Source organism: Mauremys mutica, chromosome 17 (assembly GCF_020497125.1).
Source record: "Mauremys mutica isolate MM-2020 ecotype Southern chromosome 17, ASM2049712v1, whole genome shotgun sequence".
NCBI lineage: Eukaryota > Metazoa > Chordata > Testudines > Geoemydidae > Mauremys > Mauremys mutica.
Genome location: NC_059088.1, coordinates 15,137,285 through 15,157,595, shown reverse-complemented (window position 1 = coordinate 15,157,595; position 20,311 = coordinate 15,137,285). Strand labels below are relative to the sequence as shown.

The following is a 20,311-nucleotide window of genomic DNA, read 5'->3' as shown; positions in this document are numbered from 1 at the left end:
GGCCAGCAGGGACCCTCTGACCTCCTGTGTCGCAAATGCCCCCAAATACTTCCCAGAGCCGATCTGTCAGAGAAACACCCAGCTGTGATTTAAAAATGGTCCGAGATGGAGCCCCAGCCTGGCAGCTCCTGCGTTTAGCTCTGGAGGCCCTGGCTCCCATCCCCTGTGCCTCAGCCAGGTTTGCCCAGGCATCATCACCGCTAGGGCTCAGGCAGCCAGTGGCAGTCGCGTAGGGTAAATCTTCCCTTCACAGGTGCTGACTTGATTTTTCTGGGTGTGTGCTCCAGCCCTGCTCTGCCTGGAGGCCCCACCCTCGCTCTGCCTTTTCCCCAAGGCCCTGCCCTCACTCTGCCTTTTCCTGCCCTGCCCTCTCCCCACCCGCCCGCCGCTCCCTCCGCTCTGCCCCTCCTCTGAGCCAGGGGCTGCTCTAGGCATTTTGCCGCCCCAAGCACGGCAGACAGGCTGCCTTCGGTGGCGTGCCTGTGGAAGGTCCTCCGAAGCCGCGGGACCAGCGGACCCTCCGCTTGGCGTGCTGGGGCCTGGAGCCGCCCCTGCTCTGAGCGCCTCCCGCGGGGCTCCGCCCAACATGTGATGCGTGACCAGCTCTGGGGCGGAACCACTGTGGCTGCTGGGTGCTCAGCACCCCCTATTTTTTTGTGTGGGTGCATGAGCCCACCGAGTCAGCACTTATGGTACCCTTAAAACTGGAGCAGTTCAGTGTAGACGCTACTTATGCTGACAGGAGGGGTTCTCCTCTCGGCGTAGGAATCCACCTGCCTGAGAGGCGGTTACCTGGGGGTGGCACATGGGTGGGCCATGCAGGCTGTTTGATACCTGCCGCTCATGAGGGGATGGTGTGATGAGCTTGCCTACAACGGCATGTAGCCGCTCTGTGACTTAGCAGCAAATATGTCTGATACCCAGGGATGGGACACTGCACCCGGGGCAGGCTCTGAGTTACTCTTTCCCAGGGGTCTGGCTGGTGGGTTTCGCCCACATGCTCAGGATCGAACTGATCTCCAGATTTGGGGTCAGGAAGGAATTTTCCCCCAGGTCAAATTGACAGAGACCCTGGGGGCGGCGTCACCTTCCTCTGCAGCGTTGGGCACGGGTCACTGGAGGGTTTACACTAGTGTAAATGGTGGATTCTCCGGAACTCGGAGCCTTTAAATGTGCGTTGAGGACGTCAGTGACTCAGCCAGAGGGCAGGGCTCTATTGCAGGAGCAGGTGGGCGAGGTTCTCTGGGCTGCGTTGCACGGGAGGTCAGACTAGATGACCACGATGGTCCCTTCTGGCCTTAAAGGCTACGAGTCTGAGCGTCAGCGTCCAGCCCTTTGACGCTTTTTACAATCCTGTTGGGGCAGCACATTGCGAGAAGTCACCCGGCGTTTCGAACCCGAACAGGCCGAGGTGGAGAAGAAGTTGACATGTCAAGTACGAGCAGATTTTATTTTTGGTGTTTTCTGACCGAGAGAAGGTGGGGAACTTGAACACAAATCGTTTCCGTGGTGCTGAAGCTGCATTTCTTTTCATGGGGGGAAAAAGTGTTGATTAAAGCAGCAGTTCTCAATCAGGGGCCCGGGGCCCCCGGGGGCGGGCACGGGCGGGTTTTGAAGCGGCCACGAAGCAGGGCCAGCACTAGACTCACTGGGGCCCAGGGCAGCAAGCCGAAGCCCCACCACCCCAAGCCCCGTCACCTGGGGCCCCGGGCGACTGCCTGGCTTCCTACCCCATAACGCTGGCCCTGGCCTTCATACGCAGTTGTCGTGGCGCCGGTGGGCAGTGGGGTTGTTATAGCATGTGGGGGGGCCTCAGGAAGAAGGAGGTTGAGAACCCCTGGATTGAACAGCGTCTCCTCACTCTAATCCTGGCCTCTAGGTTCTACCGCAGGGACGGGCAAAATATGGCCCGTGGGCTGGATCCGGCCCGTCGAACGTTTCAGTCTGGCCTCCTCTGCCCCCTCCGACTCCGGGCCACTAAAAGTCCCGCGGCGCAGCGGGGTGCTCAGGCTGCTCCTGCCTGTCGAGGTCCCACGCTGCTCCCAGGAGCAGCCGGCTGCTGCTGGCACGTCTCTGCGTGTCCCTGGTGTGTGTGCGGGGGGAAGGCAGCTCCGTGCGCCGCCCCGCCCCCAGCGCCGTCCTCACAGCTCCCATTGGCTGATTTCCAGCCATTGGGAGCTGCGGGGGCAGTGGTTGCGGGTGCGGGCAGCGCATGGAGACCTGCTGCCCCCTCCCCCCAAGGGGCGCACGGAGACGTGCCAGCAGCAGTCGGCTGCAGCTGCTTCCGGGAGCGGTGTGGGGCTACGGCAAGGCAGGAGCTGCCTGTGGTAAGCGCCTCCCGGCCAGAGCCTGCACCTTGCACCCGCTCCTGCACCCCAACCCCTGCCCCAGGTCAGAATCCCCCCCTGCACCAAACTCCCTCCCAGCCCCTGCAGCCCCTCCAGCCCCCAATCCCCTGCCCCCTCCTGCACCAAACTCCCTCCCAGCCCCTGCAGCCCCTCCAGACCCCAATCCCCTACCCCCTCCTGCACCAAACTCCCTCCCAGCCGCTGCAGCCCCTCCAGACCCCAATCCCCTGCCCCCTCCTGCACCAAACTCCCTCCCAGCCCCTGCAGCCCCTCCAGCCCCCAATCCCCTGCCCCCTCCTGCACCAAACTCCCTCCCAGCCCCTGCAGCCCCTCCAGACCCCAATCCCCTGCCCCCTCCTGCACCAAACTCCCTCCCAGCCCCTGCAGCCCCTCCAGACCCCAATCCCCTGCCCCCTCCTGCACCAAACTCCCTCCCAGCCCCTGCAGCCCCTCCATTAATAGTGTAGAAATGTGCGGCCCATGATGATTTACCAAAATTCATGGAGTGGCCCCCCTGCAAAAATTATTCCCACCCCCATTCTACTGGAACATCCACGTTAATTAAGCTTATTCCTTGGAAATCATTTACTCTGGCGGCGAGTCAATGGACGCGGTTTTATGGCCTGCTGCAGGCAAGACATTTGCTCCATTGCGTCATTCCCATGGAAGCTGGAGTTGGAACAGAACTACGGCATCATAATGACAACCATTGTCAGGGCCCAGGCCACTTACGAGGCACTTAGCGACTTCAAAGACTGGTGCAACGGCTGGTGATCCGGGGCCAGCTGCCTTGGGAGGATTTCAACCAATGGGCTGCATTGCATTCTGGGAGATTCGGGCAGTTCTCCCATAATCCACAGCAGCCGATTTCCCGTTCCCCTGCTTTATAGCTTGTGAAAGCTAAAGGCTGTTTCTAACACGGGGCGGGGGCAACCCTTTCCCACGGCGCTGGACACATCTGGGGCGTCAGGTGAACACACAAGCCAGAATACAGCCTGAGATGGTGCCCTGGGCAACTGCAAGGAGCTAAATGGATGGGGGCAGACCGGTTTCAGAATAAAGAATGAGTGTTTGTCTCTGTAGGGAGTTTGGCTCGGGGGTTAAGACACTGACCTGGGCCTAATAAGATCTGGCTTCAACTCTTTTCCCTTCCACACAGTCCCTGTGTGAACTCAGGCAATTCATGTCATCACTCTGTGCCTCGGTTTACCCATCAGCAAAATGGGGATACTGATACTCACTTCCACACAGGGGCTGTGTGGATGTTGTGGGGTGTGGGAGGACGCACAAGCCCCTCAGTGCCATAGTGTATTGATGCTACACTAGCATCGGAGCAACAGCCCACGAATCTATAGGCCAGAAGGAACCATTCTGCCTTGCAGCCTCGCCCAGGCTGCAGAACCTTTCCCACGGATCCCCGCCTCAGGCCCAGGTCTCGGGGTTGAGCTAGCACACCCTTAACTCTGCCCCCTTGCGTGTGTGCCCTTAACTCTGCCCCTTCATCGATTTCAAACCCATATCTGGTGGATGAGCTCGATCTCCATGGAGATCCCTATGGATCTCTATGGAAAGACTCCAAGGGAGGGAGAATCTGTCCCATCCCTGGGGCACACATTCCAAGGATCAATTCCCTTCGCTGGGGGAAATCTGCCCCTTGTTTCCAGTCTGGATTTGTCTGTCAGCTGTCAGGCGTTGCTCTGCCTTTGTCTGCCCTCTGCTCCCCAAAATCTCCTCCACAAGGTGCTGCCAATAGACCGAATCACCTCTCCACCTTCTCTGGGAGAAACTCGCTGGCACGAACTCTTTTCAGTGTCTGGCTCCCAGGCAGGTTTTCTAGCCCTTGGATCATTCCTGCTCTTTGCTGAACCCCAAATGCTTGATGTCTTGTTTGACATGCAGGCCCCCCCCCGCCCCGGCCCAAAGCTGGGCGCAGTCTCCGCTCATGCTCTTCTTGCCGCTGTACCAGAGGGGACCCTGCCGCCTGGCTCCTACTCGCTAGCCCCCTGCTTCTCCAGCCAGAGCATCACTGGGACGCTCATGGGCTCTTGGTTCCACCAGAACTCCTGGGTCCTTCCCAGAGTAGCTGCTCTCCAGGGCACTGGCCCCCCCCAGCCTGACCCACATTCCTGGTAGCTTGGTGTTCCTGCATCCTGGAATGGATATTTCACCCGAGGGGTCTGTCAATCTTAGGTGCTTATTTTGTCCCTCTTCTCTTAGTATCTGAGCAACCTTTAATGTATTTATCCTCACAACACCCCTGGGCAGCAGGGCAGTGCACCAATCTCCAGTTTATAGATGGGAAACCGAGGCACCAAGCTATTTGCCCACAGTCACACGTGGAGCGGCTGTGTCAGGGTAGTGAATTGATCTCCGCTCTCCAGAGCCCCCTTCTGGCCTTGGACGATAGGCATAGTGTATTAGCAGCAATTAAAAAAAAACCCCAAACATTTGGGGGAACATTTCCTTGCCCAGGAAATTCCAGTATTTCAACATTTCCTTCGGATTCGAGCCCGATTCCGAATCAACAGAAATTCCATTGCTCTGGCCAGCTCCACCCAAGAGCTAGATGCACTCAGGGGACCGAGGGGCCGCCAGCCCCATCACCATGGCAGCGCTGCATCCGCTGTTGCCCCGGAAACCTGGGGCTCTGAGGACGGAAGAAGAGGCGGAGGCATGGGTGTGTCTCTCATGTTTTATTGGGGTTCCCGGGGCGACTCACCCGCCCCGTACAGTTTGCTGGATCCAGTTGATGTAGTTGCTGACTTTGGTGTAGACACCTGGTTTGTTAGGTTGGGCGCACTCCTCCAGCCCCCACGACACAATGCCTTGGAGGCTCCCGCCGCACACCAGGGGACCTCCGGAGTCACCCTGTGGAGATAGAACTGCGTGTCACCAGCCATGTACCCCTCCCCAACATGCCCATGGGGGGGGGTCAATGGCTCAGTGGGGTGGGAGGAGGCAAGCATGCGTTTGGAGAGGGATAGGCAAATATGCAAATCAACTGCTGAAATAATTTGCATAAAGCATCACATGGACCAGAACTGGGCGGAACCCAGGCTGGGCCCGCCCTGGTGTCAACTGCAGTGCTGAAACCCTGCCCCTAATATTCCCAGCTGCCCCCGCTTTGTGGCCCTCTGCTCACAGGTACATTCGGCCTCCTTCCTTGTTGCTTGGCCTCCTTGAAGGCCCAGCAGAGGCAGGTTTGATCCCTGATGCCCCACGCATGGGGAATTTTCTCCAACACCCATCCCCACATGCTGCTACAACACGGTGAGGGGCTGAGAAGGGGTTGGCGTGGACCCCACAATACCGATTCTCTGCCAGCTACAGTCCCTGATCCTCTTTCTGTCACTCAAGGTCAAAAGTAGAGCTTGCTGGGAAAATTTTGACAAAACATTTTCCCATTGAAAAATGACAATTTGTCAGCGCTGAATTTTTTCACGGGACAGGAAACCCATTTCCCAGGCATCTACCCAATGTATCCGCAACGACGCCCCAGACCTGGCAAGAATCGATGCCTCCTTGTGGCACACCGGCGCACAGCATGTTGTCACTGACCAAGCTGGAATACTCTCTTCGACATTCCGCCGCTGAGACGATCCTGAGGTTGGCGCACTGCAGCAAGGCCGGGAATGATGCTGCTGGATGCAGAAGAAAAAGAACAATCAGTGATAAATGGCTCTGAATTCTCATTTGCACCATCCGGGCAATGAAAAGGGAAAATCAGCGCAGGTAGGGAATTGCTCAATAAATGGGTTTTGCACCCAAACGTGCTGGTTTGTTGAACAGGGGTTTTCGGCCACTTTCCCGACTCGAGCCTTTGTTGGATAACAGAGTTTCAAAACTGTCGAGTTTTTCAACATTTTCAAACTGGAAAATGTTGAGGGGGAGGGGGTGTGAGTGGAAACAACTTTTTATTTTGAAATGTTAGGGAAAAAAAAGAGGGGAAAGTTTGAAAGCGAAAGGAAACTTTCTAAAGTGATTGAAACCAAAGATAACGATGGGCCCCGAATTGAAAATTTTAAATAACAAAAATATAATTTTTCCTCCCGGTTCAGGATGGGAAATTTTCTCAATATCTGGAAAATAATTTGGGGACAAAGACGACATGTGACTGACTCAATGTCTCCCTCTAGTGGTGGCTGAGTGGGCTGCAGCCATGACTAAGGCAGCTGACTCAGCAGCTCATGTGTTAAGAGCCCAGAGGTCCCACGTTCACTGCTGTGTCACATGGGTCAGCGTACGTTGTGGGGAGGTGGTGGTGCCCCATCCGGACACCTGGCAGACAGTCCCTGGTGAGGCAGCACTGCGGGCCAGTGCAATGGGGTGCACGTTGTTATTCGTCTGCACGGGGGTGATGAGTTTGATGAGCATGATGTCGTTGTCCTTGGTGGCGCGGTTGTAGTTGGGGTGGGGAATGAGCTTCGCAGCCACCCGGCGCTGCTCGGAGTCATCCAGCTGCCGCAGGTTGTACTCGCCCGCCACTACAGTGGTGATGCTGAAAGAAAAGCAAACAGCAGCTTGTCTGGGGAAACTGACTGCAAAACAGCTGACAGATCAGGCTGCTGGACCCCGACCGAGATCAGGGCCCCGTTGTGCCGGGCGCTGCCCAGACCCCCACCGAGATCAGGGCCCCGTTGTGCCGGGCGCTGCGCAGACCCCGACTGAGATCAGAGCCCCGTTGTGCTGGGCGCTGCACAGACCCCGACTGAGATCAGAGCCCCGTTGTGCTGGGCACTGCACAGACCCCGACTGAGGTCAGGACCCTGTTGGTCCAGGTGCCGCACAAACCCTGAGATCAGAGCCCCATTGTGCTGGGCGCTGCCCAGACCCCGACCGAGATCAGGGCCCCGTTGTGCCGGGCGCTGCCCAGATCCCGACCGAGATCAGGGCCCCGTTGTGCTGGGCGCTGCACAGACCCCGACTGAGATCAGAGCCCCGTTGTGCTGGGCGCTGCCCAGACCCCGACTGAGATCAGGGCCCTGTTGTGCTGGGCGCTGCCCAGACCCCGACTGAGATCAGGGCCCCGTTGTGCTGGGTGCTGCACAGACCCCGACTGAGATCAGAGCCCCGTTGTGCTGGGCACTGCACAGACCCCGACTGAGGTCAGGACCCTGTTGGTCCAGGTGCCGCACAAACCCTGAGATCAGAGCCCCATTGTGCCGGGCGCTGCCCAGACCCCGACCGAGATCAGGGCCCCGTTGTGCTGGGCGCTGCCCAGATCCCGACCGAGATCAGGGCCCCGTTGTGCCGGGCGCTGCCCAGACCCCGACCGAGATCAGAGCCCCGTTGTGCCGGGCGCTGCCCAGACCCCGACCGAGATCAGGGCCCCGTTGTGCCGGGCGCTGCCCAGACCCCGACCGAGATCAGGGCCCCGTTGTGCCGGGCGCTGCGCAGACCCCGACCGAGATCAGGGCCCCGTTGTGCCGGGCGCTGCCCAGACCCCGACCGAGATCAGGGCCCCGTTGTGCCGGGCGCTGCCCAGACCCCGACCGAGATCAGGGCCCCGTTGTGCCGGGCGCTGCCCAGACCCCGACCGAGATCAGGGCCCCGTTGTGCCGGGCGCTGCGCAGACCCTGACCAAGATCAGGGCCCCGTTGTGCTGGGTGCTGCGCAGACCCTGACCGAGATCAGGGCCCCGTTGTGCCGGGCGCTGCCCAGATCCCGACCGAGATCAGGGCCCCGTTGTGCCGGGCGCTGCCCAGACCCTGACCGAGATCAGGGCCCCGTTGTGCCGGGCGCTGCGCAGACCCTGACCGAGATCAGGGCCCCGTTGTGCCGGGCGCTGCCCAGATCCCGACCGAGATCAGGGCCCCGTTGTGCTGGGCGCTGCCCAGACCCTGAGACACACACACAGAGCAGGGCTCATCCCCTCCAGCAGGGGTCAGCAGGGACACCCCTCCCCTCCGACCTACCCAGGCAGTTGGCAGTGAGCAGCCGTCAGCACCCATTCCTTGTTGATGAGCACCGCTCCGCAGTACAGCCGGTTTGAATCAAAGATCGCGGCCTGCCAGGGCTGGGCTCTCTCACAGGGGTAGCCCCCGACGATCCGCGTGTCCGTCTGTGCCATCACTGCAAGGGAAGAGCAACACCCGGCACTGCACCGCTGGAGAGTGAGTGAGTGTGTGTGTGTGTGTGTGTGTGGAGACAGTTGCAATAAAAACCAAGGGCCAGGTTCTAGTCTCACACCAGTGTTCTAATGAGCCAGCCCCATTGACTGCAGCAGAGTTACTCCTGATTTACTCCGGGGGAGTGAGAGGGGAATTGTCCCACATGATAAATGGAAGCAAAGGAGGGCTGAAGAGTACCACCCCCCTCACACAGAGCAGGGCTCATCCCCTCCAGCAGGGGGCAGCAGGGATACACACACACACACACACACACACACACACACACACACACACACACAGAGCAGGGCTTATCCCTTCCAGCAGGGGGCAGCAGGGATGCACACACACACACACACACACACATACAGCAGGGCTCATCCCCTCCAGCAGGGACACACACACACACACACACACACCATGACTCATCCTTTCCAGCAGGGGGCAGCAGGGACACACACACACATGCATGCACACACACACAGAGCAGGGCTCATCCTTTCCAGCAGGGGGCAGCAGGGACACACACACACACACACACACAGAGCAGGGGCTCATCCTTTCCAGCAGGGGGCAGCAGGGACACACACACACACACACACTCTCACACACACACACACCCGCCTACCTGCTGGCACTAGCAGCAACACGATGTTCAGCAGCTCCATAGCCATGCTGCTAAAGGACTGTATTGAAGCGGGTCTCTCTGCCAAGTCACTAAGTGGGAGACCAAACGGGCATCATTCAGGGGAGCAGGGATTCCTCCTTTCCACCCACAACTGCTTTGCCCCTGCTCCTCCCATGGCACAGGCTATGCCCACAGCCCTGCCCGTGCTCGCAGCCCCAGCTATCGCCTCCTCTCCTGTGCCTCCCGCAAGCTACTCCCTGGCTGATCCCCAGCGCCACCCGGGTCCCTCTGGCATAGCGTCGCCCAGGAGAAGATGGTCATGATCTGGCACCACCATGTTCCTTTGTGTCACCTTCCCACTACGTCCCCCCCTCGACGTATGGCTGCAGCAAGCTGGGGATTTTCTTCCTGGAGGGAAATCTCAAAAATTTGTTGCCATGAAAACCAAAATTTTGAAATTTCCCCTGGAGCTGAAATTCGGTGGTGGTGGGAACTGGCTTAGGAAACATTGAAATGTCTCCCCCATCCTAAGCCCCAGCCCCCATCCTCTCTGCCCCCAAGCCACAATCTCAGGGTTTTGAAGAAACACCCCCTCATCCCCCCAATCTCTCCCACCTGCACCCCCAAAACAGCCCTCCCTTTTGCTCCCCCTCCAGACCAATTCGCTTCTCTCCACCCTCACCAAATCTAACTCTTAAAGTGCACTACTGTGGCCCCACAATTCTCTTAAATCAATAGCAGGCTGGATGCTCCGCCCCTAGAATTGATTGCAGTGTGGATGCCCCGCCTCCAGCGTCAATTGCAGTGTGGACGCCCGGCCTCCAGTGTCAATTGCAGTGTGGACGCCCGGCCTCCAGTGTCAATTGCAGTGTAGATGCCCTGCCTCCAGTGTCATTGCAGTGTGGACACTCCGCCTCCAGTGTCAATTGCAGTGTAGATGCCCTGCCTCTAGTGTCATTGCAGTGTGGACGCCCCGCCTCCAGTGTCAATTGCAGTGTAGATGCCCTGCCTCTAGTGTCATTGCAGTGTGGCTCCCCCCTGCAATCAATTTCAGGTATTTCTCGGTGGAGCCCACTAACATGTGTGGGATGAAAGCACCTTTGCCACCAGCATCCTGTGTGGATCTGAAGATGCCCTCAGGTCACAATTAGATCCAAACCCAAGTTCGTTCTCTCTTGTACTCAGGAACACATCCCCCGGGCCAGCAACCAGTCATTGGCCCCACATGACCCTGGCAATCAAAGCCTCGATTCCTGGTCCTTCAGGTCCGTGCCAGTCCGGCTCCTCCCTCTCCACTCTGCCAAGCTCTGCCCTGATCTCCTTGCTCACCTTGACCTCTCTGAAGCCAGCGGCTCTCTCACGCCCTCCCTCCTTTCTGGGCTCACACGGCACTACCCAGACCCAGACACGTTTCTCTGCGCCTGGCTGCCCAGCAGCTCCTGCTCCCTCCTCTTCTTCTCCTCTCTCTGCCCCCTGGTTGCGGCGCTCCCCTGCTCCCTGGCATCATTCACCTGCTCCAAGCGGGGGTGTTCTGATGGGCCATAAGCTTTCTGCATCTGCTGACTCTAATGGGTGCTAGACAGCAGGGGAAAATCCTGACCCGATTCCTAGGTGACCTCATCGCAACACACCTCCCTGTGAGATCAGGGCCCCATCATGCCGGGCGCTGCCCAGACATGCAGCGAGAGACAGTCCCTGCCCCAGCTGAGATCAGGGCCCCGTTGTGCCAGGCGCTGCACAGACACAGCGAGAGACAGGCCCTGCCTCGGCTGAGATCAGGGCCCTGTTGTGCTTCAGACCCTGGCTGTCCTGGTCTCCTTGACTCTGAGGTAGCCCAGCAGGCAAGCGGCCAGGAAACGAGGCATGAATCCAGCCAAACTTCATCACAATCAAGCCGCTTCCATGGCAAGTTTCGATTTCAATGAATGGGCATTTGCTGACCAGCTCTTGTTAGTATCGTGATCCCTGTTCTACACATGGGGGAAACTGAGGCACAGACAAGCCAACTGAGTGGCCCCCGTAATGGCTGAGAAGAGATTACAACCCAGGTGTCCTGAGTAGTAACCCAGCTCCGTACCCCTTTGAACCCCCATGGTACTTGGACCTCTCTTGGGCCATGTTTCAGAGCTTGATTCATTTCATGGCTACAGCAATGTTCCTGAAGCTTGCCATCAGCTTTTCCTTCACAGAGGGAATTCCCTTGCTGCCTGTATATATCATTGTTCTATATTAGGTGTATTACGGTAGCAGCTCTGAGTGGCAGGCAGGGCCCAGGACCCGTGGCGCTAGGTGCTGTACAGGCACAGAACCATGAGCTAGTCCCTTCCCCAAACGCCCTTTGCCTTCCAGGAGAACAGAAATCTCCCCTTTCTCACCCTTGTCCCCTTTTTCCTGCTATACTCCTGGGCCCCACCTGTCCTCAATGCTTGCATCTTTTAGCGGTTCCATTGTCAGGATAGATAGATAGATAGATAGAGGGGGTGTATGGGGATAGATAGATAGATAGGGGGGCATGGGGATAGATAGATAGATAGCTAGATGGGGGGTATGGGGATAGATAGATAGATGGGAGGTATGGGGACTGATAGGTAGATAGGTAGATAGAGGGTGTGTATAGGGATAGTGTGACACAGTGTACCTCAAAGCAGCACCCTGGATCCCCCATATTCACCACTGTCTTATAATTATGATCTGGTCTGGGCCATGCACGCCTTGTGAAGTATTGTTTTCAAGTCTTGTTCAGCTGAATCGTAATCTCCTGTTGGACTGGATGTGCTCGCCTTGTAGGTGAGGTTACGGGGTATTGCTACATGTGCTACTGAAACATGTTGTGAGGCTGGGAGACGCCCACAGCCTGGCTTTCAGTTACAACAAAGCAGTAGCCACCAATAGCCAGAGAGTGTTCATGGTGCATCAGTACCCAATCCACTATCCTATAGACTGCTGGGGGAAAGGCACTTATGCCCCGGCGGCGGATTATAACACATGTCACAGCAAAGATCTTTCCAGCAAGCTGGGAGAAAGTATAAAAGAGACACAGTGACATAAGTCCCCCCCCAACACAACACCTGGGTTCAGTTTTGTTTGGTCAGAAAGTTGGCAACCCCCGTGGCTGGGGTCTGGAAGGGGGGGGGTGAGTTTCTGGCTCCCCTGCTGGGCTTTGTAGCGGGAGGAGGCAGAGAAACAGGGATTGGGCTATCATAGGGGTTTCTTTAACTCTACTCCTGGGGAAATTTTTGTGTGTGTCTGTATTGTTACAGACATACTTGCTGACAGTATTTCAAAATAAATTACCAAAATAATTGAAACTGGTGTGATTATATAGTGTTATTTTGAGAAATAAAATGTGCAGAATTTTAAAATATTGTGCGCAGAATTGTTCCTGTTTTGGTGCAGAATTCCCCCAGGAGTGCGGCTTGTACCATCTGCCGGGGTGAGAAAAGCTGTTTGATTCACCTCTTGCGTAGACGAAACGTTTAGGCTTTAGAATGCGTGTTTACATTTTACTTCCTTAAGGTAACTATCTCTGATCTTTCCGACCACCACTTAGAATCACTTAAACTTAATCTCGCTGTAGTTAATAAACTTATTTAATTGTTTTATCCTTACCAGAGAGTTTGTCTAACGTGCTTGAGAAATCTGCTCGGGTTGCAAAGGCTGGTGCACGTCCACCTTCCTTTGACCAAGTGGCGAACTAAGTACTGAGCTTACCCTGGCCAGGCTTCTGAGCAATGCAAAATGGTACCGTCTTGGGGTGCAAGGCTGGAGTGGGGGGAATTGGCTGGAGCCTCCCTGTTTACTGGTGGTTCATGAGGGGCTGGGAGATCAGTCATGTAACCCAGCTGGGCGTGTCCCAGCCTGGGGATGGCTGTGTGAGTGCAGGGCCTGTCAGAGGTTCGTAGCTTGACATCAGCATACCAGTGGGAGAGGGAGCCCAGGCTGGTGGGACAGAGGGCTCAGCGGTACCCCTGTTCCAGGTTGCACCCCGGGATCCTCATCACAGATAGATAGATAGATGGGGCATATGGGGATAGATAGATAGATAGACAGAGGGGGTGGATGGAGATAGATAGATAGAGGGGGTGGATGGAGATAGATAGATTAGATAGATGGATAGATAGAGGGGGTGGATGGGGATAGATAGATAGATAGATAGATAGATAGATAGATAAAATTACTCAAAATAGTTAAATCCAAAGCTGACTGCAAAGAGTTACAAAGGGATCTCACAAAACTGCGTGACTGGGCAACAAAATGGCAAATGAAATCCATTTGATTAGGGAAAAGAAATGCCCATTGGAGAACATAGTCCCATATATACCTACAAAGTGATGGGATCTAAAATAGCCGTTACCGCTCAAGAAAGAGATCTTAGAGTCACGGTGGATAGTTTCTGGAAAACACCCACTCCGTGTGCAGCAGCAGCCAGAAAAGCAAAGAGAACTCTAGGAACCATTAGGAACGGGAGAGATAAGGAGACAGAAAGTATCTTAATTCCACTGTATAAATCCACGGGACACCCCCACCTTGAATCCTGCCTGCAGTTCTGGTCGCCCCATTTGAAAAATAGATAGATTGGAACTGGAAAAAGTACAGGGAAGGGCAATAGAAATGACGAGGGGTGTGGGGCAGCTTCCGTCTGAGGAGGGATGAAAAGGACTTGGATTGTTCAGCTCAGAGAAGAGATGACTAAGGGGGGCTATGGTAGAGGGCTATAGAATCGTACCTGGTGTGCAGAAAGCGAAGCAGGAAGTGTTATTTACCCCGTCACCAAACACAAGCACCAGGGGTCACCCAATGACATGACCAGGCAGTGGGTTTAAAACAAACACAAGGAAGGACGTTTTCACCCAGCGCACAGTCGGCCCCAGCCCTCCGCCTCCCCCAAACCAATGGCTCCCCCTTCTCCCCCATCCTTCCCTCTGAGCAAAGCCCAGGCCCCTTTACCGATGTTCCCAGCCCGTTCTACGTCTCAGGCTGCTCCCCGCGAGGGCCAAGCGCTCCCCGGCCCCTCGTCTGTCGCCTCGAGAGCAGGGATGGCTGCGTTCTGGCTGTATGTCCCTGCGCGGGCGGGAGCTCTCTCCACCTCCTGCAGAGAATCCAGCAGGCGGGTCTGGCCGTATCCTGGAGAGCAGCTCCAAAGGCAACGAGCGGCTGCAAACTCACCCCAAATCGTGCATGGAAGCCTGGCAGAACCAACCCTGGCCTCCTTTCCTGTCCCCCCACACGGCTCTCCTACCTCTTCCGCGGGTGGTGCTGCTTTTAACCACCCTGCGCCCTATCACTGCCTCCCCCTGGGGCAGCTGGGTGGCTTTATGGGCGAGGCAACGCCTCTGTTGCCATTGTTAATCTCCTAATGATGAGGTGTCGGCTATTTCCCCCCTCTTTAATTAACCTTATGAGAGTATTGCTCCAGTTTGGCTAGAGTCACAGATTGAGCAAGGGCTACCTACTGCTGGGAGAAAGAAAGAAAGAAAGAAAGAAAGAAAGAAGTGGAAATAGATAAATACAGTAGGTAGAAAGAGAAATAGATACATAAGAGAAAGAAAGAAAGAACGAGGCCATGTCTACAGTATGGAGGCTCATGCTGCTGTAGTGTAGACGCTTCCTAGATCAACAGAAGGGTGTTTTCTGTTGATACAGGTAATCCACCTCCCCGACTGGGGGTAGCTAGGTCGAAGGAGAAATTCTTCCACTGGCCTTGCCCCATCTACATCAGGGGTTAAATTGGCTTAACTACGGTGATCGGGGTGTGAATTTTTCTGCACCCCTTGTTGGGATCGATATGTATTACATTATATACCAATGTTAGATGTGTAGAAAGTGTGAATCGAAAGGAGTAGTGCCTGCCTTTCTAGCCTTCCTGTAAATTGTTATAGCAATTTCTGTAACTAACCCAAGGACAAAAACACTAATTATCTGAGGCCTAGAGAGACAAGACAGGGGGTGATAAGGACTTTGGGGAAACAATGTTGTTTTACCACCAACCCTTGGAATTTTGATTGTGCCTATGTAAATCTTGTAGTCATGTTCTTTAGCAACATAAAGGGAGCGAGAAAACAGAATAACATGTAAATCAAACGTGTTAAGCTGGAATGTGAGAACGCTGAAATGTGAGCATGCTGGGTGAGTGGAAGTGAGTGTCTGTGACAGGTAGATGATGGATCAGGAAATAGTAGCAGCCACACTCAAGACAGATTCACACCTATCTGCTGGCTGAAGATAACGCAGGAAACCGGATGACCCCTGAAGGGCAAGCCGGAATCTGCCCAGGGCGCATCAAGAAGAGATAAAAGATAACATATGTGTAACACTTGCCCGTCATGAATGTACCATCCGCTGATCGAGCTGATTGATGGTTATCTCAATCATGACAGAGCAATTCCCATAGACTTACATTGAACCAAAGACCTATAAGAATGGAACCAGGGAACTGTGATCTTTGAGTCTGGTTCTGCGACTATCCTCCAGGAGCATCGGATGCGCATCTGACAATGGCTCGGCTCCAACCTCATGTCCAGGGCACCTGGCCAGTGACTTGGCATGAGCAACTGAAGGCTGGTAACTATAACTGATCATTGCAGAACCTGTGTGAATGGTTGTGTGAGTGAATGATTTTAACAGCTGTCAGTACTATCCTGTTGTATTTGCAATAAACGTGGTGATTTGCCGAATCCCTCTTATAAGATCCTGCTGGTATTATTTTATTAGTGTAACATAATTGGTGGAGAATGAGCGATGTAGCTGAGTTGATCTAAATTTTAAGTGTAGACCAGGGTGAAGAAAGAAAGAAAGAAAGAAAGATCCACCACCAGTTGTTTACCACAGTGCTATTTCAACAGCAGCCATTCCACCCCCATCATGCCACCGGCTCTCTTCGGCACCCCATTATTATTTGCTTAGCGCTGATCCTGGGCCACGCACTGCATTAAAGGGGAGGCCTGAGAGAGCCCCCAGACACACGTGCCATTAGGATTGTGTCTTATTTCTTTTGCCCATAGAGAAATCAGCATTCCATTGGAGAAAAAACCCTTGCCTGCGAGTTAGCCTGTTGTTCAGCTGGGGAAATCCGATATTTATTTTGTATAATTTTGGTGGACGACATCGAGGTTTCTTTTTCAGCGTTTTTTAAAAATTATGTTGAGCAAGGTAAATGTTCAGCATTGCGGGAAGGCAAGGTGGGACGAGACGGTAGTGATTTACCGACAGTAGAGGTTGGGATTTCAAGTGTTAAAGAGTCATAACCATTAAAACACCAGTTCTCACCAGTGCACGCCAAACTAGACAAAGGAACTACCCTTAAACTCAACTCCAATGAGTCCTCAATCCGCATTTTTCTTACCTGTACATTGCTGTTATTATCAAAGATAGTGTGTTTTTGTAGCTCTCGGTGTGTTCGGCTAACTGAGGTTTTTACCGACATTTACTGATAAAAATCTGATCCTTCCAGGCTTAGCTGTAGTCTATCATTACTGTTATTGTACACAAAAACACTATGCCATCCATAGCTGTTGGGGGTAAAGAACACAGACACAATAATGACACAATGTTGTTGCGTCTGCTGCTCTTCTCAAAACAAAACGAGAGGAAGAAAACCCCAGATAAGCCTGTTCACTAAATACGCACAAAGTGGCCCTGCCCAAGCCACCTGCGCAGAGGCTTCTAAACCACATGGTGAGCACCACTAGAGGGCTCACAAACTATTTAAAGGGCTGCCTACGCATACCTAACACATAAGCAAGGAAATAAAAAGTTAAGATATCCAACATGGCATATGTCTCACACCTCTGCCCAGAGGCGCATCCTTCCTGGCTGCAGTAACTATCACACAACACAGACATCTAGAGCTGGCAGAAAAATTCTGAAGAGCGGTTTCCATTGGAATTGGTATTTTATTGAAATCCAGACGTTTCACAGGAACGATTCCCTTCTGACGTAATTTTCAATGGGGGAAAGTCTAAACGACTTATGCTGACGTTGCGGTTTTGTACTGATAAGGTGAAACACAACCGCAAAGTTGCATTTTGGTAATTGCTGCTGGTTTGCGTTGACTGTGTCATTTCCATGAATTTATCCTGAAGAAGAGCTCTGTGTACCTTGAACGCTTGACTCTCTCCCCAACAGAAGTTGGTCCAATCAAAGATATTACCTCGCCCACCTTGTCTCTCTAAGGCCTGGTCTACACTAGGGCGGGGAGTCGACCTAATATACGCAACTCAGCGTAGCTGAAGTCGGCGTATCTTAGGTCGATTTACCCGGCCATGAGGACAACGGTGAGTCGACCGCTGCCGCTCCCCCATTGACTCCACTTCCACCTCTGGCACGCGGTGGAGTTCCGGAGTCGACGGCAGAGCGATTGGGGATCGATTTTATTGTGTCTGCACTAGATGCGATAAGTATCAGAGATGTAGCCGTGTTAGTCTGGATCTGTAAAAGCAGCCAAGAATCCTGTGGCACCTTATAAACTAACAGACATTTTGGAGCATGAGCTTTCGTGGGTGAATACCCACTTCGTCGGATGCATGTAGTGGAAATTTCCAGGGGCAGGTATATATATGCAAGCAAGAAGCAGGCTAGAGATAACGAGGATAGTTCAATCAGGGAGGGTGAGGCCTTCTTCAAGCAGCTGAGGTGTGAAAACCAAGGGAGGAGAAACTGCTGCTGTAGTTGGCAAGCCATTCAGAGTCTTTGTTTAATCCTGAGCTGATGGTGTCAAATTTGCAGATGAACTGAAGCTCAGCAGTTTCTCTTTGAAGTCTGGTCCTGAAGTTTTTTTGCTGCAGGATGGCCACCTTAAGATCTGCTATTGTGTGGCCAGGGAGGTTGAAGTGTTCTCCTTCAGGTTTTTGTATATTGCCATTCCTAATATCTGATTTGTGTCCTTTTTTCCTTTTCCGTAGAGACTGTCCAGTTTGGCCGATGTACATAGCAGAGGGGCATTGCTGGCATATGATGGCGTATATTACATTGGTGGACGTGCAGGTGAATGAACCGGTGATGGTGTGGCTGATCTGGTTAGGTTCCGTGATGGTGTCGCTGGTGTAGATATGTGGGCAGAGTTGGCATCGAGGTTTGTTGACGTGATAAATCGATCCCCAATAGATCAATCGCTACCCCCCGGATAGACATAAGGGTAGACATACCCTTATATCCTGGGACCAACACAGCTACAACAACATTACATACAATTGAATTCAGTCTTTTATACAATATATTAATAATAATATATACAATATACAGTAATATTAATAGGAATATAATATCATATAAAACGGAAACATGTGAACATAAATATAACATACAGCATTAATTTTATGATGTTATATTTATATGTTGTATTTAATATTATATATACGCCATTTACTATCATGTTTCAGCATGATGGGAATGTAACACTTTTCTTTTATGAAATTGAAATGATTCAACATCATAGAAACAAAATGTTTTACTTTCGCACAATGACAATTTGTCATTGCCAAAGTGAAATGTTTAGAAAGTTCAAAATACAAAATGTTCGGAATCTTCGTTCAGGGGAAATTTCACGTGTTTGTTCCAATTTGGAATGAAAACAAAATTCAAAAGTTTGGAATTCCCCACACAAGAGAAATTCCAGTTTCTGGCTGGCTTTTCAGAAAACCGTAACTCTGCTTCAGGAGAGAGACCAGCTGTCCAGAGCCTCCTTCGTAAAACTCTCCGCATCATAAACAGCTAGGCTCGTCCCAGCTGAGTGCTGATCTTCACCAGCTAAACACGACATAAATCAAACATTTATGACATAAAAATGTACTATTTTTTCCTGTTCATTATTTAACAAAATAATCACAGAACCCCAGAGACCTCCTTGAAATCTCACTAATTACAATATTTTTGACTCTCTATAGTTGGCAGTTTGTAAGCTAGAGGGGTCGGAAAAACCCCACGAACTGCTCAGAATGTGAATCTGGGGAAGGAAGATCAGTATTTAAAAAACGGAAATTAATTAACCAATAGTCTTTAAACTCCGAAGACCACTCCAGCGTCACTCAGCCATTCTGTCCTGAAATGAGTGGGGTGCTCAGGTGCATATTGCACACAAAACAAAGAGTTCAGACTCCCATTTTCTTTACAGGGGGGAACTCATCCTTCACTGTGTCGAGGCACTGCCGCAGCAAGGAATAAATAAATAAAGTGTTTGCGTGAAATGTAATAATAATAATAATAAATAATTATTGTTAAGAGAAGTGGAGTCAATGGGACCAGGGGTCAATGGGCTGTAGCTCCACAGGACTGAATGGGGCCAGACCCCTAGTTGAGCAATGGGTCAGATCCCAGCTGGGGTTTATCAGCCATAACTCCATTGGACTCCATACAGCAGGTCGGGATCCGGACCCTAAACAGCCTAAGAGAGAAGACAGAATGTGACTGGGAGCATCCTAGAGTGGGCACCGGGGAGAGGGGTGTGGATGAGATAACAGGGTCTTTGCCTTGTTTGTTTCCTTTAACTGTTCGGTGCCTGAACATGTATCTCAGTGCACTAGAGCTGGCAGAGAGAGAGAGAGAGAGGGTGTGTGTGGGGATAGATAGATAGATAGATAGATAGGCAGATAGATAGATAGATAGAGGGGGCATATGGGGATAGATAGATTAGATTGATAGATAGAGGGTGTGTGTGGGGATAGATAGATAGAGAGATAGATAGATAGATAGAGAGAGTGGGTGGGTGCATGGGGATAGATAGATAGAGTGGGTGCATGGGGATAGATAGATAGATAGATAGAGGGGGCATATGGGGATAGATAGATTAGATTGATAGAGGGTGTGTGTGGGGATAGATAGATAGATAGAGAGAGAGTGGGTGGGTGCATGGGGATAGATAGATAGATAGATAGAGGGGGCATATGGGGATAGATAGATTAGATTGATAGATAGAGGGTGTGTGTGGGGATAGATAGGTAGAGTGGGTGCATGGGGATAGATAGATAGATAGATAGATTATATGGGGATAGATTGATCTTTAGGTCACAACCCCCCAGCAGATACCTAGCCCATCAGGTCTCCTGATGCCCTGTGAGAGGCTGAGTTCTCCGGTCGCTGCTTCCTGGGTACCTACAGGTTTGGCTGAGATCAGTGGCTGAGCCCCGTGGAGGACTGGTTGGGAACAGGAGGCTGTGGAGTGGGTGCTCGTCCCACTCTTCCTCTGACATAGGGCAGGCACTCGCACTAGGAGCCATGTGGGAAGAGAGCTCTCT

General features: G+C 53.0%; 1 protein-coding gene across 3 annotated transcripts; it reads right to left on the bottom strand.

Moving 5' to 3' along the window:
• Nucleotides 1-5,036: 5,036 nt before the first annotated feature.
• Nucleotides 5,037-8,596, bottom strand: LOC123351657 (kallikrein-14-like). Of its 3 annotated transcripts, none has more exons than XM_044991158.1 (4): nt 8,264-8,596; nt 6,593-6,846; nt 5,850-5,989; nt 5,037-5,216 (listed from the first exon to the last, which is right to left on the bottom strand). In XM_044991158.1, exons 1-4 carry the CDS (start codon nt 8,416-8,418, stop codon nt 5,064-5,066), a joined length of 702 nt encoding a protein of 233 aa, XP_044847093.1. In that variant the 5' UTR covers nt 8,419-8,596; the 3' UTR covers nt 5,037-5,063. The 3 variants fall into 3 exon arrangements, with proteins under 3 accessions (XP_044847093.1, XP_044847094.1, XP_044847095.1); XM_044991159.1 differs by having other exon boundaries at nt 5,850-5,986; nt 8,264-8,595; XM_044991160.1 differs by lacking the exon at nt 8,264-8,596 and adding an exon at nt 7,230-7,234.
• Between the last annotated feature and the right edge of the window lie 11,715 nt (nt 8,597-20,311).